At 37.1% G+C, this 27,038-nt stretch overlaps 3 protein-coding genes across 6 annotated transcripts in view; 2 read left to right on the top strand and 1 right to left on the bottom strand.

The window, feature by feature from the left end:
• The first annotated feature begins 269 nt into the window (after positions 1–269).
• LOC125878633 (zinc finger protein 260-like) lies at positions 270–3,158 on the top strand. The gene is made up of 2 exons (XM_049559957.1): positions 270–550; positions 706–3,158. Exons 1-2 carry the CDS (start codon positions 379–381, stop codon positions 2,106–2,108), a joined length of 1,575 nt encoding a protein of 524 aa, XP_049415914.1. The 5' UTR covers positions 270–378; the 3' UTR covers positions 2,109–3,158.
• A 421-nt stretch (positions 3,159–3,579) lies between these two features.
• On the top strand, positions 3,580–22,723 carry si:dkey-15h8.17 (uncharacterized protein LOC100034454 homolog). 2 transcript variants are annotated; one of them, XM_049604170.1, is made up of 8 exons: positions 3,580–3,840; positions 3,949–4,100; positions 5,857–6,061; positions 8,468–9,450; positions 11,009–11,078; positions 11,415–11,580; positions 13,108–13,254; positions 22,588–22,723. In XM_049604170.1, the coding sequence occupies exons 1-7, from the start codon at positions 3,672–3,674 to the stop codon at positions 13,226–13,228; spliced, it is 1,866 nt and encodes a 621-aa protein (XP_049460127.1). In that variant the 5' UTR covers positions 3,580–3,671; the 3' UTR covers positions 13,229–13,254; positions 22,588–22,723. The 2 variants fall into 2 exon arrangements, with proteins under 2 accessions (XP_049460127.1, XP_049460128.1); XM_049604171.1 differs by lacking the exons at positions 13,108–13,254; positions 22,588–22,723 and having other exon boundaries at positions 11,009–11,089; positions 11,415–11,498.
• Positions 19,106–27,038, bottom strand: part of LOC125905885 (cingulin-like protein 1) — a 54,195-nt gene continuing 46,262 nt past the window's right edge. For all 3 annotated transcript variants that reach the window (XM_049604167.1, XM_049604168.1, XM_049604169.1), the window contains 7 exons: positions 26,778–26,951; positions 25,991–26,080; positions 25,771–25,854; positions 25,109–25,227; positions 23,367–23,475; positions 22,577–22,740; positions 19,106–21,205 (listed from right to left, as the gene is read on the bottom strand). In XM_049604167.1, coding sequence (XP_049460124.1) covers positions 21,091–21,205; positions 22,577–22,740; positions 23,367–23,475; positions 25,109–25,227; positions 25,771–25,854; positions 25,991–26,080; positions 26,778–26,951 — 855 coding nt within the window. In that variant the 3' untranslated portion in view covers positions 19,106–21,090. The remainder of the gene's footprint in view (positions 21,206–22,576; positions 22,741–23,366; positions 23,476–25,108; positions 25,228–25,770; positions 25,855–25,990; positions 26,081–26,777; positions 26,952–27,038) is intronic.

Here is a 27,038-nt window from a genome sequence, read left to right as displayed (position 1 = left end):
TAACAATTTGAATATATGGGTATTTAACACTGTTAATTTCTACATTTACTTAGTTGTGCCACGTCTTTACGCTCCTACTGCTGTTTTATTTAAATATTTTTTTGAAATTACCTGAAAAGATATCAGTTAAATTTATTTGTTCAGAGATTAAAAAACAACAACAAAAAAACCAACACTAATTTTCCTGTGACATGAAGCGAGACGAACGAAAAGCTAACTAATCCCAACTGCCGGAAGTGAGGATTGTGACATCCGGTGGATTGCGGAAGTAAACATAACGAGTGTCTGTAGCGTTCGCTAACAACTTGGGTGTGTTGGCCAGAAGAAGATATCTCAGTCGTTACGTTGGCAGTGATATCACTTTGTAATTAAGCAACAATGTCTTCAGTTCAGAATCTGAGAGAGTTTATTAGCAGGAGACTAACTGCTGCAGCTGAAGAAATATTCGGTGCTTTTCAAAAAACTATCGTCGACTACGAAGAAGAGATCGACCGTCAACGCAGACAGTTGGATGAGACTTGGAAACCGGAAGTAACGTTACTCAGGATAGGTGTGTGAAACCTGTTTATTTTAATGCCACAAAACAGAGAAATTCGACTTATATGTAATCACAGTTTTTAGATATACTTACTGGTAATACTTAGCTCGCATGTCTACATTTTCATCTTCACCATGACAATAGTGTCCTATTCGTTTTGTTTTCAGTCCCTCCAGAGCTCCCACAGCAACATGTCTGTCAGCAGGAGCAGGAGGAGGAGGTTGTCACTGACCAGCAGCCTGGCATTCAGGAGAGGAGCTCCAGCATGGACCAAGAGGAGCCAGAGCCTCCACAGATGAAAGAGGAAGAGGAGGAACTGTGCAGCAGTCAGGAGGGAGAGCAGTTCGAGCTGAAGCAGGAGACTGATGCCTTTATGTTGAGTCTTTCTGATGAGGAAGGAGATGTCAAAGAAGATCAGACTCTGAACTTCAACCATAATGACACTGTAAGTGCAGCAGAGGAAGAGTCTTCAGTGAAAATGCAGGTTGTAACCTCTGTGGTACCAGAACCAGACAATCATAATGACACTGTAAGTGCAGCAGAGGAAGAATCTTCGGTAAAAATGCTACTCAGAAGCTCTGTGGTACCAGAACCAAACTATCATCATGACACTGTAAGTGCAGCAGAGAAAGAGCCTTCAGTAAAAATGCCGGTTATAAGCACTGCGGTCCCAGAATCACACAGTGGCCACCAGCTCCTGTCTCACAACTCTCATGAAACCAAGAGCCAAGACCAGGAAGGAGGCAAGCATCGGGACTCAGGATCAACTACAAAGGCAAAGCCAAAACAACAGAATCAACACCGTGAACGTAATAGTCACACTCACAATGTATCTAACCCCACTGTGTCAACAATTCACTGTCATACACGCACACGTAAAAAGTCTTTTAAATGTGACACATGTGGGGAAGCTTTCAAGAATGAGTCAGATTTGCAGATACATGTGAGAATCCACACAGGTGAAAAGCCACATACTTGCAACCACTGTGGGATGACATTCACTCAGAAGGCATCATTGAATGGTCATTTAAGGGTCCATTCAAGTGAGAGGCCAAGTTCTTGCAAAACATGTGGGAAAGAATTCAGATGTAAAAGTTACTTGTCAGACCACATGAGAATCCACACAGGAGAGAGGCCATATTCTTGCAACACCTGTGGGAAACGATTCAACCATGCAACGTCATTAAGATTTCACACGAGAACCCACACAGGCGAGAAGCCGTATTCTTGCAAAACATGTGGGAAAGAATTCAGATGTAGCAGCCACTTGACAGACCACATAAGAACCCACACAGGGAAGAGGCCGTATTGTTGCAACACCTGTGGAAAAGATTTCAGACGTAGTATAGACTTGACAACCCACTTGAGGATTCACACAGGAGAGAAGCCGTTTGCGTGCAAAACATGTGGGAAAGCTTTCGGTCGACGCTTTAACTTGATAGTCCACATGAGAGTTCACACAGGTAATAGGCCATATTGTTGCAGCATCTGTGGGAAAGATTTTGTACATAATAGGAACTTGTCAGCCCACATGAGAAGAGACCACAGTGGTGAGAAGCCGGACCTTTGAAACGATCTGCGGGAAAACATGCTTTGGTGCTTTGCGTTTGAGATCGCATACATGCAAATAATCTTGTTTATGCGAAATATGTTGGAGACAATTCAACTCTTGTGGTTCCCAGTTAAAGCACACAAGAACTCACAGAGAGGAGCCACATAATTGCAGCATTGAAGTAAAAGTTTTACTCAAATTACAAACTTGGGAAGAACATCTGAGGATCACTATACACAGGAGAAACTGCCGAGCTAAAACTCCTGTTGAGTGTAACTTTTACAATAGGTACTGAATATATACAGTTCCCCATTGAGAGGAGTTTACAAAATGTTGAGGTAGTATATTTTCAGCAATGCCATCAAGTTTTGTTGCTCTGATTTCATTGTTTTCCTTCATATTTCTGTTGGCAACAGCGTTTCTTCAACAATCTCCCAAAGTTATTGAAAAGTCTTTGTTGCACAGGTAGTTCATGAATCTTAAAAATGTTTGGTTATTAATATTGTTTTTATTTATTTATTTTTATCTCTACTGCTGTTGGCTCACGTGTCATCCTGCCAACTAGGATCTTTTTTTTGTCTGCAACATGTCATCTAATTTTGTATGTTTTCATATTTTGTGATCGCATCAGTTTGATGTAATTTTTGTTTTCGGTTTAAGTGGTGACACAGACAAAAACTGTAGATGATGCACTACATGGTACTGTCAACAATTCAGCCTAAGTAACTAACAGAACAGTCAGTTTTCTCAGGGACGTAGATTCTAAACTGCTGTTTTTTGTTCTGCTGTGTTTTCTAACAATAAAGCTTTGTTAGAAAAAAACATCACCTTTGAGGTATTCTTTGAGTACTTTCCGTTCTACTACATATAGTTCTACTTTACTGCATTGTTAAAGATAAATTTAATTTTCAGAGTACGACTTTTTCTTGACAGCCAGGGATATTTTGCTGATAGAGATTTTTACTACACAGGGCTAAAATGAAGTGTGGAGATAGAGCTGGCTATGCGAGACTAGATTTTATTGTACAAAAACTTACAATGAGCTGTGAGGAGTTTATCCTTATCTGCTGTAAGAACAGAGGGATGTTGTATACTGTAAAGCTTTATAAATAAAATAAAATAAAATAAAATTGAATTTACCATGATGCCTTCTTAAACCAGGCATAATAATAATAATAATAATAATAATAATAATAATTAGCTCCACTTTGACTGGCAGCTACAAAAATGCCATTGACACACCTTGGCCTCACGGGGGAGCCATTGTGCAGGAGTTCTTTCAAGTTACATATTTTAAATTACATTTGTACGACATTAATTTGACACGTTATTGCTAGTTTTACTTACCTGTGTTAAATAAGCCATTTCACCTCTGCTAATATATTTTTATTTATTTTAAATCTTTAAAATAACCGAACGGCTAATTCACTTCCGCTGCCGAAACTTAAAATTCTGACGTCACCGGAAGTAAACAAAACACGCGCCGATAGCGTTCGCTGTTCGAATATGGTGAAGTAGTCAGTTGGAGGAGGACATTTTTCTCGTACCGCAGAAAATTATTATATTCGTTAGTAAACAACAATGTCTTCAGTTCAGTATTTGAGAGGGTTTATCATCGAGAGACTAACTGCTGCTGCTGAAGAAATATTCGGAGTTTTTGAGAAAACTATCGTCGAGTATGAAGAAGAGATCGACCGTCAGCGCAGACTGTTGGAAAGTTGGAAACCTGAAATGACGTTACAAACGACAGGTATGTAAACTACCCAGGGATTATAATAGTTTCAATACATATCTGTATTTACTTGATGTCATGTCTGTACTTTCTTTAACCACAGTAGTATCCTATTTTTGATCTCAGTCCCCACAGAGCTCCCACAGCAACATGTCTGTAAGGAGGAGGAGGTCGTCACTGACCAACAGCTCTGTATTGGGGAGAGGAACTTCAGTGTGGACCAAGAGCAGCCAGAGCCTCCAGAGATTAAAGAGGAAGAGGAGGCAGTCCATGTAACGGTGAGTGTAACTTGCTCTTACTTTGGTTCTCTCTTTATACTTTATTCTTTGTAGTGTTATATGGGAGTACCACAGAACTTATAAGACATGTACACCATAATATGATGTACAAAAGGTACAGATCTGTGCATACCATTAACCAGAATGCAGGAAACTGAGTGTCAGGTGCTCGAAATTTTCTAGTGGATGACCCCCAGTCCACTGTTTCTTATGCGCCCCCCCAGTGTTCAGATGAAACTACCTTGGCTGTCATGCAAATTTATCAACAATTTAGGAATGAAAAACAATAAGTTTACTCTATTTTCCTGTGAAAGACACAAACGTTTTTATCTCAAACAAAATATGACAAATCACAAAAGCGGAATTATGAGGTTTTCTTGCAATGACAACATGTGGAACAAACATTTAACAAAGCCTTTCTGGTGTGGAAATCAACAGCACACGCACAGCCATTATCAGCATTATGTTATGCAACTGCAAACATTTAATTCTGTGTAACAAAATGTAGAAAAATTACAATCTAAAATAATTGCTAGTATACCTTAGGGCTGGGAGCAAGCCAGCAAGTGCATGGCTAGCTTACTAGCATTCGCTGAACATGTAACATGAACATTCATTGAGCAGTGTGCCATTATATTGCTCAACTTAAACCATTTGTGCAAAATGCTTGCAGAAAGACACCAGCTTCTCCAGGTGTACTTAAGTGCAGGCAACCTGTTGACACCATGTATTCAAGAGAGAGAAAAATGGACTGAGTTTTATGTGAATGACCATAATAACAGAACTGGGGCATCTGTGGCCAGTTAAAAATTTGAGTCAGAAAAATACACTGGCTGCTGATTAAGTGACAGTGAAGGGAATGCTTGTTTTGCTTGGGAACAATTGTGAAGAACTTCAAATTTGAGAAATTAAATTGATGATTGTTCAACATGTTTCTGTTTACTATGTCTCAGAGAAGCACACCTCTGTGCAGTTGAGGGACACTGTCTATGTTTCCTTCAATTATTTTAAAAATCAGTAAGATAGATTATGCACTCATTCATAAGGAAAAAAATATCCCAGCTTTTATAGTTGAACATTTTTACACTACAAACCCCAGTAAACTGTGCAGGCAAAAATAACAAAAATTATTAATTGTAAACGAGAGAAAATGTTAAATTAACCCTGATATTAATTTGATGTCATATCGCCCAGCCCTATGCACATCTCAGCCAGGATGGTGCAAAGTAAGGCTGTCACTGACTAATTTAATAATGTAATATTCTTTTGAGTATTCTGATGATTAATTGGATGATGAAAAAAGGGAGAATTAATTATAATAAAGTCTAAAGTTTTAAGTCTCAGTGCTTCTGAATTAAATGTTTCTTTTGTATTTCCAGCAGAGTTTGGAGCGCATTGCTTCCAGTAAAATATTTTGAAGCTTCATGGCAATAATCTGGAGACAATTTTTTTTAATCAAACTGTTCGATTAACTAATTTGTGACAGCCCTAGACGTGGGGAGCAGGAAATACTTGTCTTTGTCTTCATTTATAAAGAAGCCAATACATCATATCCTTTTCAATATGTGTTGTCTCTAAAAGTTTGATCAAAAAAATGTTTAAACGTAAACTAAGTCACAATAAATCATCATATCAAATGACAGTACTTATCGACATATCGTCCTTACTGTCCGTGATCCTCTGCAGGTCTCTCAGGTCTCTGACAGATATGACATACAAGTGTATGATTATTGTTCCTTTTTTTTTTTTTTTTTAGAGAATGAATTGGCAGGAAATTCAAGATGCAGTCTTATCATCTTTTCCATTCCTCACCGATGAGACGTTGACATCTCTGCTGGAGGGCTTAGAGGAACTTGGCATTGAGAGTAAAAATGACATGCAGTTTCTCCAAGAGAATGATCTTGAGAAGTACCTCACACCACTCCAGCGCCGAAAACTTGTGAACGACTGGAAGCATAAAGGTGAAACAGAATGATAACGAACAGGGTAATAAATTATCTGTAGATGTTTATTTAGATTAGAAAACAGAGCTCGAATTCATTCTCATTTCTTCCTTTTACATCCCCAAACTGGACTGGACTATTTAACTGATCCTTAATCTGGGACTAGACGTAATCCATGTGTGTGTGAAACCACTTCATTATATCTCTATGGGTTAAAATAATCGATTCATCCAATTCAAATTGATCTTCATATGAATGACCCAATATCGATTTTTAAAATCTGAGATCAATCTTTTAATATAAGTTTTTCCCCCACGGATTTGTGAAGCTTTAATCCTCTTAGTTTTGTCCGTAGTAAATGGGCCCTGACGCTTATTCATTAACGACTGTAGTATTGAGAAACTCCAATGTTACCGGATCTTTTATCTGTAACTGTTAGCCTACTTTTTACGGTTTAGCACAGTTTGGCTCGTATCTTCAAATTTCCCAGGCGGTGACTCTCCTCAGCAGCAGAGGGAGAAGCAGAGAGGACAGGAGGACTGTTAGTGACTGATTCTTTTTTTTTTTTGAACAATATTTTTATTGAGAGCAAGGCATATGTAGACAGTTATACAAAAAGATAATATTTTTTGATTTTTCACAGAACAAATATAACCCCCCCCCACACCCACCCACCCTAAAACATCCAGTGCATCCCAATCTAAGGAAATAAAATAAGTAACTAAATGAATACATAAAAGTTATGATATTGATGGATTAAGATATCATTCAACAGATATGAATAGTTAAACAAAGAAAAAAGGAAAGATAAAGTGGAGGTAGCTAGTTCGAAAATAAAGCTTGAGAATAAATGAGGAGGCTGCGTTTGCTGTGCGACATCATGCAACATCCCTCAGGATCTAGTAATCATGAATTTATGAGTTGTCGGGGAGGGTTGGAAGTTTGTTAATAAAAGACATTACTGGGTTCCAGGTGGACTAGAAGAGGTCTCTCGACCCTCTAAGTGTATATTTGATCTTTTCTAGGCTTAAATGAAGCATAAGGTCATTCATCCATAAGGAGGTGCTGGGTGGTTTGGGGGATTTCCAATGTAACAAAATCCTTCTGCGTGCAAGTAGAGTTGTAAATGCTATAATGTCCTTATGTTTATTGATAATCTGCTGGTCAGCTGGCACTATGCCGAAGATGGCAGAGTAGGCGTTAGGTTGCAAATTTATGGACAGTGCCTGTGAGAGAATTCTGAAGATTGCTGACCAGTTATCTGAGAGGGAAGAACATGACTGATTCTTTATTCTTTCTAAACTTCACTCAGTGTTGTGATGTCAGGAATATGATTTACTTTATTGACATTTTAGATTTGTTTCCAGTGAGATAGTGTTGATAGTGTGACATTGCTGTTTTAATATTACTGTTGCTGCTTAAGAAAGAACATTTAGTTATAAAATCCTGTTCTCAACTTATTCTTTTTTTTATTGTAATTGAAATATCCCCAATCCAATTGATATTGAATCAGGACCTTGTGAATTGAAATCGAATCGATTGATTTAAGAACTCAGTGCAGATACCCAGCCCTAGTATCTATAGTCACCAGTGCTTTCCCTCTGCCTTTGTACTTGTCCTTCAGAAATTTAAAAGGCTAGTTAAAGGTCCCTACACAACAGTGCTGTTGAGTAGGGTTGGGTATTTGCATGACTCTCACAATTAGATTTTGAATACTTTGGGTCATGATTTGAATAAAATATTATATACACATTATATATGACTGAAACCAACAGATTAGACACATTAAAATGAATTGGTCTGTATGATACATTATGTGAATATGTGCACATTAATGAAACACTGCATTCTTGATATAAAGATGGATCAAATTCAATTTATTTGAATTTTTTTCTTGCGTTTAAACAAAGGGAAGCTCTAAAATAACACAGGCTACATATGTCTAAACTCTATTTGGTTCTGAAAAAGTAAAAATGAAATGTATTGGTTTATATATTTATTTTCACTAGTAAGTAGGGGTGGAAGAAATAATTATCACTAAAATCATGGCCCTGCCTTCTTCCAGTTCTGCATCAGTGCACATAATTTAACAGTTAGAGCAGGTTTCTGTGTTATTAATGTTTTTTTTCTCGCACTGTATGTTAATTTTTAGCCCTTCCAACTTTAACCAGAATAAATCCTATTGACTGACATTTTAAACACAAAGTGTAACAATTATACTTTGTGGTAGAAATAATCAGAATTCACATGTTAAATAAACAATTGTGGTACATCAAGAATTATTTGATAATTGAATAGAAATAAGTGTAATTAAATCGTGAGTTCCCCAGTGATTCCCACCCCTACTATTTAGTCTGCCCTTATCTCTGTGATTATGTGTGTTATTTGTTTAATTTCATGTCTGTGTGTGTTTTTTTCTCCCAGAACACAGCCCAGTCAACTCAAATTCAGACACTGTTGCCTCCCTTCCCCTTTCCATAAACTCCCCATTCACCCTGAGTATTCAAAGCACGCAGGAAATGTCTGTAACTGCTCTTCCCAGCAGACCATGGCATACCAACTTCAGAGTCGACTGGGACAGAATGCCAGCAGGGATCCGGAGAGCAGTGCTTGGTCTTAAAAGACCATCGCCACAAGACAGAAGACAGATGGTAAAGGTCGTGGTGGATCAGATGCGTGAACATGATCTCAATCCATCGAGAGCTGTTTGCCATAATATAATTCGGGGTATCATTAGAGAGTTTCCGAGAAGTTTCGCTGATGTTGATCAAAATGGAGAGTTTGTGGGAGATGGCTGCAGCTCCCTCCTCATGCAAATAAAAGCAAGAGTGGAGTACAAGAACCGCAACAGCACATGTGCACGGCGGAGAAGAGAGAGAGGTTCCAACTCCCAGGGGGAAAAACTATCAAGAGGCCCAGTGGACCAGTACGGCTGTGTGAGGTGGGAACCTTTAAACCTCCCACTAGGTGAAACGGAGGTGACACTAGAGGACACGAGGAGGCAAACGGTGACCCTCCACTCAGAGGAAGGAATGGACGGGACAGAAAAGGCAGTGAAGTTGCTTGAAAAAACGTACGCAATACTTCGCCAATACCTAAACATGATCCCTCCACCCGCCATATTGGATGTAAAAAAAGAATGGCCTTATCTGTTTACTCAGAGGGGCATGTTCTCCCATTTCCTTCAACTGACAGACATCTCCATCCTCGCCAAGCTACCAGAGGCCATAGAGCGAAAAGGCGATCTAATCCTAAAGTTCTGCCTCAAACTCAACAAGAACGCGGGAGTTCAAGAGGTCCTTGCTAAGTATGAGCCAAACACAAGTCAAGACAAGGCCATGTGCATTATACTTCTGCTGCTGGCCTACTTCAAAGAAGCAAGGGATGCAATCATCGTTCAGGCTGACGTAGGTTCACTCTCAAATGCTGGGCCTCTTGCAGACTAAGGCCGCGATCACACAGAAAGCGCTTTGCAGGTTGCAGAACGTGAATTGAATCCCACTGGTGAAAATATGCTTGCTGTAGCTGTGCCTTTTTATTGTTGCCAGGCAACCACGGACTCACCTCCTTATTCTAACTTTCCAGTGTAATCTATCAATTGTTTATTTATTTCAGTTACGTGACAGTAATTAGTGTCTAGTTCCTAAAATGTTCAGGCAGAGGGTACTTGCTGTAGCTGTGGTTGAGGGTGAGAGGCTGTCAGTCAATAGTTTGTTGGGCACAGGGAAACAGAGATCTGTGTGGGTACATGAGACCCTAATAACGAGGGTGGATCATGGGGAGTACCACCAGTTGGTCCAGGAGTTTTGCCTCCATGATGGCTGTTTCCAGGCATATTTTAGGATGACTCAGGGGCAGTGTGACAACCTGCTGTCTATTGTTGGGCCGTATAGCTCTGAGTGTCCAGCAACAGCTACCACCAGTTTCTCCTCCACTGTTTACCAACTGTAAAACTTGTTGTCGTGACCACCACAGAAGGCCCGCCTCTCAAATCATCCAATTGGACAATGGGAAAAAATGAGATGATGTGAGGCTTTTTTTCAGAGTGCTCTGGCAAAAACGCCAGGTGCTTAGAGAACAGAAATATGAGGCGCATTGCAACGCAAATACACGCGAGCAAAAAGCTTCATTCTCATTAAACACAATTAAAAAACGGTGCCTCCAGCTGCTAAAAGACTTTCTGTGTGATCAGGGCCTAATTCTATCCCCATTGCTTACTTGCAGACTTTGTTTTCTATACACACAATGTGATATTTATGATAGCATTGAAATATTGTATTTTAAAAGTGCTGCAGGAATGAGTCCTTAAACCCAGGAATGAGTTAGCATTTTACCACTCCCAGTTTCCTTGTCTTGAAGTCAGTAATGTTTTTTTGAATGGGTTCTTGGTTAGATGCCTGAAATAAGGTCTGTGGTTAACACAAGCTTAAGAGACTTTCACATTTTGTTCCACGACATAAAATATATTTTGAAGCTTTTACACGTCTTAAAATAGGCGATTGCTTCATGGCTTAATGAAACTACAGAATGTCATGGTGTTGATGTTAGTCCTGCAACCGTAGGGTTTGTTTATAGCCTAATGTTAGCTTTTACTTCTGGTGATTGCATTCACGCTTCAAAAATCATAATTTGCAAGATTATCTTGCTGAACAAAACTTGTAAACATCATAAACTCTTATTTTCTGCAGTCATTCAAAATCCTATGGTCTTTTTGACAAGGGAACCAGATCAATGCTAACTTTCGCGTTAGCCCACAAAACAATGTGATCCCTGCAGCACTCTTACTAAGATTTCCGATTTGAAATGAGGACATTTTGTGAAATAAGCACAGAACTTTCTAGTTTAACAAGCCGTCAGTAAGGACTATTTAGCATAACAGTTATATGTTCAATTAATTAGATGCTTTCTGGCCACTTTTTAAGTCAAAGAAATAATTGAATGTATGCTTGAACTCTTATTTTCCAGCCGTCAGCCACAGCTGCTGATATCCAGGGGACCCTCAACTTACCCAGCACCCCTCGGTTGATTGTATCAGGTATTTTAAAGGCATGTCTTCCTTTTTCTTTCATGATGTTTGTGTTAGTTTATATTTTCCCCCAGTCATTACAGTACTTACTGGGGAAATAGTTTAAACCCTAATAAAGTACGGAAGCAAGCTTGGCTTAGTATCAGAGTAATATGGTATAGCACAGGATTTTAAAATCACATTTTGTCACTTTTGGTACCATCAAAAAAAGAGACAATCCCTCTTATATTAACCTGATGTAAAAGAAATCCTGTGTTGATATATTGGGATAATATGAAACCACTTTGCCCCAAAACACTGCAACAGGAAAGAAAACCAGCTGAATCATTATTATGTTTGTCTCAGGTGAGGTGATGAAGCCAAGGGCCTGGATGCTTTCAATCGAAGGCCAAGTGGTCATGGGACCACAAGTTAACTTTGTCAATGGGATCGCTGCTCTCTTCGTTAGTTACTATAACTTCAACCTGCAGTATCCCGAGGAGGCCTCGTGCACCCTCGAGTTCATCCAAAGGTACCGTAAAATGCAGCAAGACACAAAGTGCTTGTAGGCTTTGACGGGATCTATGTTTTTAAGACCACAATACACTTAGATTTTCCTGGGTAATATGTTATTGATGGTATTTACTAAATGATGTTTCAGAAGATGTGCGAGGGCTGTCTTTGACAAAGTAAATCACAGTCAACTAAAAGTCATAGTTCTTATTCTTATAGTTGCCAGATTTTACCCAAGTCAACTCTTAGTAACTGTTCAACTAAATGAATGAAAAACTGATACAGTAATACACTTGTGTGCCACAATTTTACAGCGACATCACTTAAACCAGGGGTGTCCAAACTTTCTAATGGGAAAATACCTAGGGGCCAAGTGCTTCTTCCATGATATGGGTTCACACACATACAAGTGAGACAAACGCAAACCATTTCATTTTTCAGTGAAAAAAAAAAATGCAACTTTTCCACCGGCCCTGAAAGTGGTGGCCCTCGCTGTCGACCTAATGTTTCTTTGCTGTGGCCATGTCTAGTACCTAGCAGGAAATGACTGCTGCTGGTTAACCAGTCATTTGCTTATTCACCATCTGTTTATGAAAATACATTAGCTCCTTGTATGTAGTTCCTACTTGGTGCATGTCTACAAACTGTATGATAGTGTTGCCACTGTAAGGCGAATGGAAAAAAAATGCAAATTTAACTTGCTTGAATAACCTGTATTATGTTTTGTATATTTTTGTTACGTCTCCCTTGATGGCAAGATAGAAAGGAGACATCAACACAACAATCAAAAAATAAGATGGAGTCAGAGCGGGTGTATACACAAAGAAAATGGTTTATTGGATAATTAAATCTACTAACAAAAGATCACAGTTGTGGAGGAGGGTGGGACATGGTGGTTGTGCCAAATAAACAGAAAGAGTTACAATAAAACTGGACCTAAACTGAGTCTGAACTTTAAATAAAACTCAAACAAAAACCTGACTCTCTTATCTAAAAAAGAAGCTTAACCAAAAATAAATACAGAGGTGGCACCAACCCTAAAACCTAGTGTTTTACAACAATGGATACCTACATGAATGAAGAAATGTAAAGGGTACCCCGTCTTACCTATGTCCACAAACCTTACTCCACAAGAATGAGGTTTGAGAAGAGAAGAGAAGAGAGTGATCACTGCAGGCATGGTCCTTTTATGCAAGAGCTCTGGATGTGATTGGCCAGTCTGCAAGCACCCACACTCTACAGGTGTAGGCCAATCAGGTTGATAGCACCTGGAAAGCAGAGAGGAGGAGAGAGAGAGAAGACCAGGAGGGAAAAACAGACACAAACACAACTGCACTTTGCCCCTGCCTGGCATGTAACAATTTTGAATAGCAAACCCACAGGCTTTTTAAAATCTATTTAAAATATTAGCCCATGGGCTAATATTGGCCCTCTGGTTAGACTTTGGTCATGCCTGACTTAAATGGTATAGTCACTATCACACACAAGCAAACATGTGAACCTAATGTACTGTTTTTTTGTTTTTGTTTTTTAAATTTTTTTTCAGATGCTTTGTGGGCATTAATCCAGAGAAAGGTTCCAAGGCAAAGAAGCAGCGTGGAGGTATGAATCCTCACGTGTGCACCCTCACGAGGAAACTAATGGACCTTGAGTGGATCTTCGTGTAGACATTTTTGAACCCTCTGCCACAAAGGTAATCTTACTTAATGTACATCAGTCCACTCCATAATACTTTGGGAAATATAAATGATTAAAAAAAAGTCATAGTATAGTGTGGCATAAAAAATTTGCCAAAAAAATCAGTCATAGTATGCCATAAAAATAGAAATAAAAAAGGGTTAGGAACACAATGACAAAAAACCATATTATAGTATGCCATGATAACCATGTTAAGTCATAGCATATTAAGAAATAAAAGTATGATTAAAAAAAGTCAGTGTAAATGATGACATAAAAAATGTGATGAAAAAGTCATAGTATAGTATGTTATCAAAACCCATGAAAAAAGCGTCACAGTATAGTATGTTGTCCCAAATCATGAAAAAAAGTCCTAGTATAGTATGTCGTCCCAAATCATGAAAAAAAGTCATAGTATAGTGTGTCGTTCTAAATCATGAAAAAAGTCATAGTATAGTATGTCGTCTCAAATCATGAAAAAAAGTCATAGTATAGTATGTCGTCCCAAATCATGAAAAAAAGTCCTAGTATAGTATGTCGTCCCAAATCATGAAAAAAAGTCCTAGTATAGTATGTTGTCCCAAATCATGAAAAAAAGTCATAGTATAGTGTGTCATTCTAAATCATGAAAAAAGTCATAGTATAGTATGTCGTCCCAAATCATGAAAAAAAGTCATATAGTATGTGATCCCAAATCATGAAAAAAAAGTCCTAGTATAGTATGTCGTCCCAAATCATGAAAAAAAGTCCTAGTATAGTGTGTCGTCCCAAATCATGAAAAAAAGTCATAGTATAGTATGTCGTCCCAAATCATGAAAAAAAGTCATAGTATAGTGTGTCATTCTAAATCATGAAAAAAGTCATAGTATAGTATGTCGTCCCAAATCATGAAAAAAAGTCATATAGTATGTGATCCCAAATCATGAAAAAAAGTCCTAGTATAGTATGTCGTCCCAAATCATGAAAAAAAGTCATAGTATAGTGTGTCGTTCTAAATCATGAAAAAAGTCATAGTATAGTATGTCGTCCCAAATCATGAAAACAGTCATAGTATAGTATGTGATCCCAAATCATGAAAAAAAAGTCCTAGTATAGTATGTGATCCCAAATCATGAAAAAAAGTCCTAGTATAGTATGTGATCCCAAATCATGAAAAAAAGTCATAGTATAGTGTGTCGTTCTAAATCATGAAAAAAGTCATAGTATAGTATGTCATCCCAAATCATGAAAAAAAGTCCTAGTATAGTATGTGATCCCAAATCATGAAAAAAAGTCATAGTATAGTGTGTCGTTCTAAATCATGAAAAAAGTCATAGTATAGTATGTCGTCCCAAATCATGAAAAAAAGTCATATAGTATGTGATCCCAAATCATGAAAAAAAGTCCTAGTATAGTATGTCGTCCCAAATCATGAAAAAAAGTCATAGTATAGTGTGTCGTCCCAAATCATGAAAAAAGTCATAGTATAGTATGTCGTCCCAAATCATGAAAATAGTCATAGTATAGTATGTGATCCCAAATCATGAAAAAAAGTCCTAGTATAGTATGTCATCCCAAATCATGAAAAAAAGTCCTAGTATAGTATGTCATCCCAAATCATGAAAAAAAGTCATAGTATAGTGTGTCGTTCTAAATCATGAAAAAAGTCATAGTATAGTATGTCGTCCCAAATCATGAAAACAGTCATAGTATAGTATGTGATCCCAAATCATGAAAAAAAAAGTCCTAGTATAGTATGTCGTCCCAAATCATGAAAACAGTCATAGTATAGTATGTGATCCCAAATCATGAAAAAAAAGTCCTAGTATAGTATGTCATCCCAAATCATGAAAAAAAGTCCTAGTATAGTGTGTCGTTCTAAATCATGAAAAAAGTCATAGTATAGTATGTGATCCCAAATCATGAAAAAAAGTCCTAGTATAGAATGTCGTCCCAAATCATGAAAAAAAGTCATAGTATAGTGTGTCGTTCTAAATCATGAAAAAAGTCATAGTATAGTATGTCGTCCCAAATCATGAAAACAGTCATAGTATACTATGTGATCCCAAATCATGAAAAAAAGTCCTAGTATAGTATGTGATCCCAAATCATGAAAAAAAGTCCTAGTATAGTATGTCATCAAAAATCATGACAAAAGTCATAGTATAGTGTGTCATCTAAATCATGAAAAAAAGTCATAGTATAGTATGTGATTCCAAATCATGAAAAAAAGTCATAGTATAGTGTGTCGTTCTAAATCATGAAAAAAGTCATAGTATAGTATGTCGTCCCAAATCATGAAAAAAAGTCCTAGTATAGTATGTGATCCCAAATCATGAAAAAAAGTCCTAGTATAGTATGTCGTCCCAAATCATGAAAAAAGTCATAGTATAGTGTGTCGTTCTAAATCATGAAAAAAAGTCCTAGTATAGTATGTCGTCCCAAATCATGAAAAAAAGTCATAGTATAGTATGTGATCCCAAATCATGAAAAAAAGTCCTAGTATAGTATGTCATCCCAAATCATGAAAAAAAGTCATAGTATAGTGTGTCGTTCTAAATCATGAAAAAAGTCATAGTATAGTATGTCGTCCCAAATCATGAAAAAAAGTCATAGTATAGTGTGTCGTTCTAAATCATGAAAAAAGTCATAGTATAGTATGTCGTTCTAAATCATGAAAAAAGTCATAGTATAGTATGTCGTCCCAAATCATGAAAACAGTCATAGTATAGTATGTGATCCCAAATCATGAAAAAAAGTCCTAGTATAGTATGTCATCCCAAATCATGAAAAAAAGTCATAGTATAGTGTGTCGTTCTAAATCATGAAAAAAGTCATAGTATAGTATGTCGTCCCAAATCATGAAAACAGTCATAGTATAGTATGTGATCCCAAATCATGAAAAAAAAGTCCTAGTATAGTATGTCATCCCAAATCATGAAAAAAAGTCCTAGTATAGTGTGTCGTTCTAAATCATGAAAAAAGTCATAGTCTAGTATGTGATCCCAAATCATGAAAAAAAGTCCTAGTATAGTATGTCGTCCCAAATCATGAAAAAAAGTCATAGTATAGTGTGTCGTTCTAAATCATGAAAAAAAGTCATAGTATAGTATGTGATTCCAAATCATGAAAAAAAGTCATAGTATAGTGTGTCGTTCTAAATCATGAAAAAAGTCATAGTATAGTATGTCGTCCCAAATCATGAAAAAAAGTCCTAGTATAGTATGTGATCCCAAATCATGAAAAAAAGTCCTAGTATAGTATGTCGTCCCAAATCATGAAAAAAAGTCATAGTATAGTGTGTCGTTCTAAATCATGAAAAAAAGTCATAGTATAGTATGTCGTCCCAAATCATGAAAAAAAGTCCTAGTATAGTATGTGATCCCAAATCATGAAAAAAAGTCCTAGTATAGTATGTCATCCCAAATCATGAAAAAAAGTCATAGTATAGTGTGTCGTTCTAAATCATGAAAAAAGTCATAGTATAGTATGTCGTCCCAAATCATGAAAAAAGTCATAGTATAGTATGTCGTCCCAAATCATGAAAAAAAGTCATAGTATAGTGTGTCGTTCTAAATCATGAAAAAAGTCATAGTATAGTATGTCGTTCTAAATCATGAAAAAAGTCATAGTATAGTATGTCGTCCCAAATCATGAAAACAGTCATAGTATAGTATGTGATCCCAAATCATGAAAAAAAAAGTCCTAGTATAGTATGTCATCCCAAATCATGAAAAAAAGTCCTAGTATAGTGTGTCGTTCTAAATCATGAAAAAAGTCCTAGTATAGTATGTCGTCCCAAATCATGAAAACAGTCATAGTATAGTATGTGATCCCAAATCATGAAAAAAAAGTCCTAGTATAGTATGTCATCCCAAATCATGAAAAAAAGTCCTAGTATAGTGTGTCGTTCTAAATCATGAAAAAAGTCATAGTCTAGTATGTGATCCCAAATCATGAAAAAAAGTCCTAGTATAGAATGTCGTCCCAAATCATGAAAAAAAGTCATAGTATAGTGTGTCGTTCTAAATCATGAAAAAAGTCATAGTATAGTATGTCGTCCCAAATCATGAAAACAGTCATAGTATAGTATGTGATCCCAAATCATGAAAAAAAGTCCTAGTATAGTATGTCATCCCAAATCATGAAAAAAAGTCATAGTATAGTGTGTCGTTCTAAATCATGAAAAAAGTCATAGTATAGTATGTCGTCCCAAATCATGAAAAAAAGTCATAGTATAGTGTGTCGTTCTAAATCATGAAAAAAAGTCATAGTATAGTATGTGATTCCAAATCATGAAAAAAAGTCATAGTATAGTGTGTCGTTCTAAATCATGAAAAAAGTCATAGTATAGTATGTCGTCCCAAATCATGAAAAAAGTCATAGTATAGTATGTCGTCCCAAATCATGAAAAAAAGTCATAGTATAGTGTGTCGTTCTAAATCATGAAAAAAAGTCATAGTATAGTATGTCGTCCCAAATCATGAAAAAAAGTCCTAGTATAGTATGTGATCCCAAATCATGAAAAAAAGTCCTAGTATAGTATGTCATCCCAAATCATGAAAAAAAGTCATAGTATAGTGTGTCGTTCTAAATCATGAAAAAAGTCATAGTATAGTATGTCGTCCCAAATCATGAAAAAAGTCATAGTATAGTATGTCGTCCCAAATCATGAAAAAAAGTCATAGTATAGTATGTCGTTCTAAATCATGAAAAAAGTCATAGTATAGTATGTCGTCCCAAATCATGAAAAAAAGTCATAGTATAGTGTGTCGTTCTAAATCATGAAAAAAGTCATAGTATAGTATGTCGTCCCAAATCATGAAAAAAAGTCATAGTATAGTATGTCGTCCCAATCATGAAAAAAAAGTCATAGTATAGTGTGTCGTTCTAAATCATGAAAAAAAGTCATAGTATAGTATGTCGTCCCAAATCATGAAAAAGTCATAGTATAGTGTGTCGTTCTAAATCATGAAAAAAGTCATAGTATAGTATGTCGTCCCAAATCATGAAAAAGTCATAGTATAGTATGTCGTCCCAAATCATGAAAAAAGTCATAGTATAGTGTCGTTCTAAATCATGAAAAAAGTCATAGTATAGTATGTCGTCCCAAATCATGAAAAAAAAGTCATAGTATAGTGTCCTTCTAAATCATGAAAAAACAGTCATAGTATAGTATGTCGTCCCAAATCATGAAAAAAGTCATAGTATAGTGTGTCGTTCTAAATCATGAAAAAAAGTCATAGTATAGTATGTCGTCCCAAATCATGAAAAAAAGTCATAGTATAGTGTGTCGTTCTAAATCATGAAAAAAAGTCATAGTATAGTATGTCGTCCCAATCATGAAAAAAAAGTCATAGTATAGTGTGTCGTTCTAAATCATGAAAAAAAGTCATAGTATAGTATGTCGTCCCAAATCATGAAAAAAAGTCATAGTATAGTGTGTCGTTCTAAATCATGAAAAAAAGTCATAGTATAGTATGTCGTCCCAAATCATGAAAAAGTCATAGTATAGTATGTCGTCCCAAATCATGAAAAAAGTCATAGTATAGTGTCGTTCTAAATCATGAAAAAAGTCATAGTATAGTATGTCGTCCCAAATCATGAAAAAAAAAGTCATAGTATAGTGTCCTTCTAAATCATGAAAAAAGTCATAGTATAGTATGTCATCCCAAATCATGAAAAAAAAAGTCATAGTATAGTGTCCTTCTAAATCATGAAAAAAAGTCATAGTATAGTATGTCGTCCCAAATCATGAAAAAGTCATAGTATAGTATGTCGTCCCAAATGATCATCATAGTAAAGCATGCTAGAAATAAATACAAAAAACCCATTGAAATATCACAGCACATAATAAAGAAATACACCAACACCCAAAATTCACAGTGGAGAAGAATTTATTTTTATTTCGTACAAAGAAACTTCTCACCAAACAGACAATGTGAAAAATAAATACCTGAGAACAGCAGAACCAGTAGAATGTGAAGTTCAGTTACAAAAATAAGTCAATGAAATCTATTCCTTTTTACACATCCGTAGACACCGTTGCCTTTGTCATGAGAATGACAAACCTACAAAAACAAACACTAGTCATGTGTAGCACACATTCCCATCAGCTGAAAAATCAAACTCTTTCATGTAATGTATGATCCTGTTTCCAAAAAAGCAAAATACACCAACAAATGTAAACATAACAGAGAATCCAAACAGTATCTGAATATTAGCCTTACACATACAAAGGACTGTTTGAACAGGGCTGGGTTCAGTTTACTCACAAATCAATCAGAAGCAGGAAGTGGGTCAAATTAAAGTATTAATGGACTAATATTGAATCATTTTCTACTGATTTGAATTTAACAACCCAGCCTTGTTTGTTTTCCTGTTCACATAGTTATCCCCTCCAAAATAAGAACACAGAGAACATTTTACACATTTTTACATTTTTTAACACAATCTATTATTTTATTCTTTTTTGCCTCTTCCACTTACTGCATTAACACACATCTTAGATCTAAACTATATTTAGACATTTATGTTTCTTTTGATAGTTGAAACCTCTCAGTTGATTCACTTTTAAAGATATAGAAACTATATTCAGTAATTTTTTGTGTGGTTTGATTCAATCTGGATAACAAGTGTAAAGTGTGCTTTTTTGGTCATCTTCACTGACACTAAAAATCCTACCCCTTAAATCTTATCTCACAAACAGATACTGTAAGTGGAAGGCACAGTACATTACATTAATACAGCAGCAAAACCCCTAAAATACCTGAAACTGAACTTAAAAAAAAATCATACATTTCATTCTCTAAAATCATACGTTTTGCCCCACAAACAATTACAAATACAGAATTAGCAATCTTCAGATGATAAAAACAACATTAAAAAAATTGTTCAATATAAATAATCTCTTAATCGTTTCTGCGTGTCACATCCGGAGATCCCTCCTCTGCAGTTATGTGTCAACCACCATGAAATATGTTCAAATACTGCAGGTGAATGTGTAAAACATATTAAACTCAACAGCCTCTAACATGGATAATCCCTCTGTGTGAAAGAAAAATCAGCAAAGCTCCACCAGATAACTTTCTATTAATTAAAAAAAAAAACAAATCTAAATGAGTCCTGTCAGAGTCATAAGAGTGCACTCACTTAAAGACCTTGAAGCTTCCACACTCCAAAATGTATTTCAGGCTGTTTAAAGTTCTTTAAAGGCACTTTTCCCCCTCACTGTCCACTAGTGAGTTTTCCCTTTATGTTTGTCAGCATCTTTCTGCACCTAGTTCCTTTGGCAAACAAGTAGACAATTATTCTGTTAAATATTCTGTGTAATAGAAAAGCAGAAAACAGGCATTTCACTTTATTGTTGACAGGCTAATCTTTGTGTCTCACACTGACAGTGAGGCTGTGAGCCCACCAGGAGCTTCGCTCTTCACTGTAAATGGTTGTAATTCCTGCTAGTCGTCAGGGGAGGGCGATAAATATGTCAGGTCTCTAATTTCCTGACATTTTACTGAGAAGTTTCCTGTAAAGAAACATTTCCTTTGAATAAGAGGTAAGCTAATTATGCAATTATTTCAAATTGGTGTACAAGTTTAAACAGTATAATTCAACACATTACATATTATTAGTACTTGATTACATGGTTCTTTCCAGGACAAACTCCAGGAGATTTCACATAACACAGCAGTGGTAAATAAAGGATCCTAGTGGACTTTTGGGTTTCGTCAAATGCAGCTTATCCTTTCCCTTTTTTGGAAGAATGAATTTAGTCTCCTGCCTCTTACTGTGATAACGTGGTGGCAGGTTTTGAAAATGCTACCACACACTAAATCATTGTAGAGATGTAGCATGGTGTGTGGAGTGTGAGGGTTCAGACTTTGGAGACGTTTGTTTGTGGCAGCTGATAATCTTCGTCTTCGTCGTCAACACTCAGGTCCAGCTTCAGGTTATCCAGAGTCTGGCGGATGGTCAGAGTCTCCTTACGCCTGTTAGAGAGATATCGTGCCATCAAAATACTGAAACTGTGAAAGACTGTATATGCAGGGCTCAACAATAACGATTGCCCGGGGCAAGTAAAACTCAAGGTCAGGCACGTAAACTAACAACTCATTTTAAAACGTGCTCCTTTGGCTCTGATGCAGCGGTCTCTCTGCCTGAAGTCACAGGCACACACTGTGTAACAATGTCCTGCCCACAGCCCCCATTGATATTATTTTGCGCAATGGCCGCTTCATATAATAACATAACAATATACTATTTATGGTGTCATGTGCGTCTCTACATGGTCACGCGTTAACAATTCTCCTTTGCTCTCTGTATCGCACACGGCAGAGTTCCGCCACACACACAGGTGAGCACGCTAGAGCGGCTCAGGCTGCATTTTCCTGACCAAACCTGACCCCGAGCCCGGTGCAGTTTGTCAGCTGACAGTTACTGTTATGGACACTGTGTAAATAACTATCAACAGACTGCTGTTATGCACAGACATAGGCGTTGTCACGTAAATAACAACTTCCAGCACTTAAATAGGTCATAGCACAAAACAGTAGCATGTCTAGTGACTTTTTACTTTATTATATTCAATAAAATTGTTTGTTCCTAAATCTTGAGACACCTTTGTGCACAAATGTACTATGTATACTTAGTCCTAAAGAGCCCTCCTGGTGCCAGTAGATACATAGAAACATCCCAGCAGGCTGTGCTTTGCAAGCATACAAAAAAGTTTCACGCATGTGAAAATTATTTTTCATGCGTGTGCTTCACCTCCGCTGCTACAACTCCACCCTAGGGGAAACACTGCTGTGTGCGTTTTGTGCAACGGGTGGATGTGGTAGTCTACTGGTAGAGTAGAGAGAGAGCTAAGTAGCGTTGAAGTAGAGTAGAGCAGGGCAGAGAGATGGAAGCAAAACATATTAAACCCGGTGTTAATACAGCAGAACTGGAGAGAGGGGTAAAAAATAAATAGAGGTGGGCATGGCTCAAGTAGGGCGCCAAATTATAGACGGAGAATGATTGACAAGTTTTTCACTTTAAGCCCTGACACTGTCATTTTTGTGTAGGAATTAAGCTACAATACATGACATATGTTGTTTTAATTAATTAATACAGTGTGAATGGAGATTACATAACATAAAAATAACTGCAGTCTTTGGGCAAGTAGATCTCTGACCAACTTGCCTGACCGGGCAAGTAAAAAAAAAAGGGGTTGAACCCTGACATGTATTTGTGCCTTTAATGTAGTGGAAACTAATCTGCATGGCTACAGAAAACACACATTTCAGAGTGGGTGGCAGGTGCTACCAAGAGAAAATCTACGAAATTCCACAACAAATATGAGTGCATGTGTTTGTGCGTACTTTGTTTGCAGGTGCTGGTCGAGTAGCTGCCTCTGCAGCCGGCTGTTCGTCTCCCTCTCCTCTGCCAGCTCTCTCTGGGTGTGGCGGTACTGTGCCTCCCTCCTGCTCGCCTCCTCCTCTGCCTCGTTCAGCTGACGCTTCAGAGAGCGCATCCTCTGAGTGATCTGCAGGACCAATCAGAGAGCCACGTTTAGTTTGGATAGACAGCACTTGACCTTGACTGATGACTGCTACTGTTCACTGACCTCAGTGCTGTGACATGTGTGTTAATGCCTCCCTGCAAAACTAAATTAATTCAGGGATACTAAGAAAGTCTAATCTCTCATCTCATTTGCTCTGGTTAAATATAATAATTTGCAAGTACTGTTATAGCCTATAAAAATAGTTATTACCTCCATTTGGGTTTGTCTTGAAGTTCTGTTTTTTTTTTACTTGCACTTTCTTGCCTTTGGTATGTGTGATAATCTCAGAGGCCTTACAATGTGTTCACTACCCCAAGAAGAATTTTATTTTTGTAATTGTAAAAATGTAGTTGTTGTTCGTTTACTTCAGTCATTCTGCTGTTCTCTGCTACTGACCAAGAAAGGAAAAGTCATTGTCATGTTATAGCCTTGTTATATTTATATTTAATAAAAGTCTAAACTTCAGTGCCCTCAATGTTGTGTCAGTTTTTCCTTGTGGTATCCAATGTCAATGTTTCCATGGTATTAAATTGAAGTTAGGAATTCTAGTATCTGACAACCCTAGTAGTGTGTGTGCGTGCGTGTGCATGTGCGTGTGAGAGTGTTACCAGGTCTTTCTGCTCAGTAGCTATCCTGTGCTCCTCCTCCATCTGATCGGTCAGATCGTTGATCCTCCTCTCCAGTTTACTGATGGTGTTTGTCAAAACAGACTTGTTCCTAAACACATCACAAACACATTAGCACATACCTGTGTATCTGCATGTTTGGTTATATTGTTATGGTTACATAATAGTTAACTTTCCTTTCCTGATTAAAAACTGAGATGCAGGGACCACACAGGTACTGTCCTCCCAATACAGTACGATGCAAGGGGCCTCTTTTTTGTATCATTTCTACCTGTCCATGCCTATTAATCACATGAGGTCCAGGTGCAGTGAATAATAATAATATTCCTAATCAAGTTTTTAAATCCTAAGCTCATCAGAGGAGATAAATCAGCACATAACCTGAGCGTGATTTTTCCGCATGGGTCCCTGTAGAGCTAACGATACAATCACCAAAGCTGTTCAATAAATGAGCTGCCTGTACGACTGGGTCCAGACTAAATAAGCTGAACTACAGGTGTGAGAGTGACCTTAGAATACAAACAAAGTCTCAGGAACATGTTTTAGTCTTTCAGTTTTCTTTTTAAAAAAAGAACCTTATGACAAAATACACTTTCTGATACTATGAAGAAGGATTAAGGCCATGTTAAAGAACAAAATCTTAAAACTTGAAAATAAAGTCGTAAACCTACAATAATAAAGTGGTAAATCTACGAGAATAAAGTGGTAAACCTATGAGAGTAAAGTCATAAACCTACAAGAGTAAAGTCGTAAATCTACGAGAATAAAGTCAAACCTATGAGAGTAAAGTCATAAACCTATGAGAGTTAAGTCATAAACCTACGAGAGTTAAGTCATAAACCTACGAGAGTTAAGTCGTAAATCTACGAGAGTAAAGTCATAAACCTATGAGAATAAAGTCATAAACCTATGAGAGTAAAGTCATAAACCTATGAGAGTAAAGTGGTAAATCTACGAGAATAAAGTCATAAACCTACGAGAGTTAAGTCATAAACCTATGAGAGTTAAGTCATAAACCTACGAGAGTAAAGTGGTAAATCTACGAGAATAAAGTCATAAACCTACGAGAATAAAGTGGTAAATCTATGAGAATAAAGTCATAAACCTACGAGAGTAAAGTCATAAACCTACGAGAGTTAAGTCATAAACCCACGAGAGTAAAGTGGTAAATCTACGAGAATAAAGTCATAAACCTACGAGAATAAAGTGGTAAATCTATGAGAATAAAGTCATAAACCTACGAGAGTTAAGTCATAAACCTACGAGAGTAAAGTGGTAAATCTACGAGAATAAAGTCATAAACCTACGAGAATAAAGTGGTAAATCTATGAGAATAAAGTCATAAACCTACGAGAGTTAAGTCATAAACCTACGAGAGTAAAGTCATAAACCCACGAGAGTAAAGTGGTAAATCTACGAGAGTAAAGTCATAAACCTACGAGAGTTAAGTCGTAAATCTACGAGAGTAAAGTCATAAATCTACAAGAATGAAGTCAAAATAATACAAGATTATACTTGAATTTTAGGACTGGAAAGTCGGGTAACACAATATAAAAAGCGACAAAGTGTGTACAAACAATGTTGGGGGTGACAGTAGATGTAAGACTATTCTCAAAATCTAAGATTTATTTATTAATACTTTAACACGGCCCTAATCCTCCTTCATACTGATACACTGCTGGAGAAGTTGTAACAGAGGTTTGTTTGAAAGCCATGTGACTGACCTCTCCTCGGTCCTCAGGATGTTCTCCAGCTCTTTGACTTTGCTTTCCGCCCTGGAGATGACATCCTCCTGCACTCTGGAGCTTTGAAGCTCCTCCACCTCCAGACGCATCTCACGCAGCTATAGACAGAGAGACATACTAATTAGATAAGATATTACAAGCTTGTTGCTCGCTTTGTTTTTGTTCTTCTAACCTTTTAATCCAGATTTTTGACTTACAGTTATCATCAATATTCAAACTGTAACTCTAACCCTTGGAAATTCTGCATCTGTGTCATCATTAGAAAGTGACTGGGAAACAGGGCAAATATTTTGGGTCTACATTAGGTTATCACAGAAATACCTGCCAATAAGTGACAAGAAAGAATAAATGCCAAAGAACAGTTTATCAACACCATTTCTATTACACTGTTCTTCCACTGGAGGACACTGACAAGTCGATTTGTACACTTTAAAATGTCCAAAGCAGTTCAACAGTAAGTTAAATTTAAGGGATCCATTTATTTTATTTTTTATTATTATTTTGAATTTTTTTTAGTTTTTTTTAAAAATTACTATTAAAGTGTTTTATTAGTTCTTTACAGGTCTAATAAGATTGAAATACAGCATTGGAGAGAGGTATTGTGTTACATGTAGACTAAAAAAAAGAAGCACACTCAGTACCTGTCTCTCCATGGAGGCCTTCTCACTTTCCAGATGGTCGTTCAGATCTTTCTCCTGGAGCAACTTCAGCTGCAGCTGCTCGGTCTGACAGTAAACACACAAATATCTTAATATCCAGCTGAATGAAGTCAGATGGAAAAAATGGATGTTGGACTTCTTACAGTCCTGTACAGGACAAAATAATATCAGTTAACTGACTTCCTGTTCCCACTGTGTTTACCTGTTCAATAGCTCTCTTGTGTTTGGCAGCCCATCTTTGCTCGCTGTCATGCAGCTCCTCCAGGTCGCTCTCCATGTCGATCATCTTCTCCTGAAAGAAGAAGAGTTAAAAAAATGTCATCATCCAAACATTTTTCAGGCAGCCTCTTATCTGAGGTCAGCTGTCTGTTGTCTCGTCAGCACAACACATTCAGGTTATTGAGAAACGGGACAGATTAAGTATCTTCAGAAATAGCGACATGATGAATATTTGGGATTATGGAATTAGCACGCTGATTGCTAAACAGGATTTGCATAATTAATACCTCATTAACCCCAACACTCTGATGGTTTGCATGACTGATTAATTCAAGTGGACATCTCTGTTTGAATCATTAGGTCACGTAGGCAAACACTCTGTGGATACTGTTTGAGCTACAGATGGGAATGAGCAGAGTTCACCTCAAGGATTCAATGCTCGGCTTGGTTAGCGCTCTAAAATCCCATACAGGTTGATACAAACATATATTTCTGTGTTGAAGTCTGGTAATACTCCATATTTTTCTTACATTAAACAAACCAACAATAAGCTGAACCCAGTAACATTTCATCCCAGGAGGAGAAGCAAAGGTGACAACCAACATGGATGTGACTAAGTAATATTTGCTTTATTAATAGCAGCAGTGTGCTAACTGCTACCCAGACGGGGGGCATCACAAGAAGTGTTTTTTATGTGCTTTGAAGTTGCATATGGATTTTACGTTATATTAATGCACTTTTTTTTGCGACTGAATGATTTAAATCAGTACCTGAGCCTGTTTGACTTGTTTGGCCAGGTCCTCTTTGGTCTGGTTGGTGCTCTGCAGCTCCATCTGGAGGTCGTCCACCATCCTTTCAGCCTGTTTACACTGTAGCTGTATCCTCTCTCTCAACTGGATCTCCTCTTCCAGCGTCCGCTCCTTATCAATCAGCTTACCAGAGACCTGCACACACACGTGCAAAAACACACAGATCCTGAGGGTGCATTTAAACCAAAGGTGTTCTCATTTATAATTAAAAAGCAGCAACTT

The sequence above is a fragment of the Epinephelus fuscoguttatus genome, linkage group LG18 (genome assembly GCF_011397635.1).
Source record: "Epinephelus fuscoguttatus linkage group LG18, E.fuscoguttatus.final_Chr_v1".
NCBI lineage: Eukaryota > Metazoa > Chordata > Actinopteri > Perciformes > Serranidae > Epinephelus > Epinephelus fuscoguttatus.
This window is presented reverse-complemented; position numbering and strand designations above follow the sequence as displayed.

What these genes read in the sequence shown, in the direction of transcription:
- LOC125878633 (XM_049559957.1), top strand. Translation starts at nt 379, where the DNA reads ATGTCTTCAGTTCAGAATCTGAGAGAGTTTATTAGCAGGAGACTAACT. An exon ending in AGTAACGTTACTCAGGATAG is followed by an intron (nt 551 to 705) that starts GTGTGTGAAACC and finishes TTTTGTTTTCAG; the next exon opens with TCCCTCCAGAGCTCCCACAG.
- si:dkey-15h8.17 (XM_049604170.1), top strand. Translation starts at nt 3,672, where the DNA reads ATGTCTTCAGTTCAGTATTTGAGAGGGTTTATCATCGAGAGACTAACT. An exon ending in GAACGACTGGAAGCATAAAG is followed by an intron (nt 6,062 to 8,467) that starts GTGAAACAGAAT and finishes TTTTTCTCCCAG; the next exon opens with AACACAGCCCAGTCAACTCA. An exon ending in ACCCTCGAGTTCATCCAAAG is followed by an intron (nt 11,581 to 13,107) that starts GTACCGTAAAAT and finishes ATTTTTTTTCAG; the next exon opens with ATGCTTTGTGGGCATTAATC.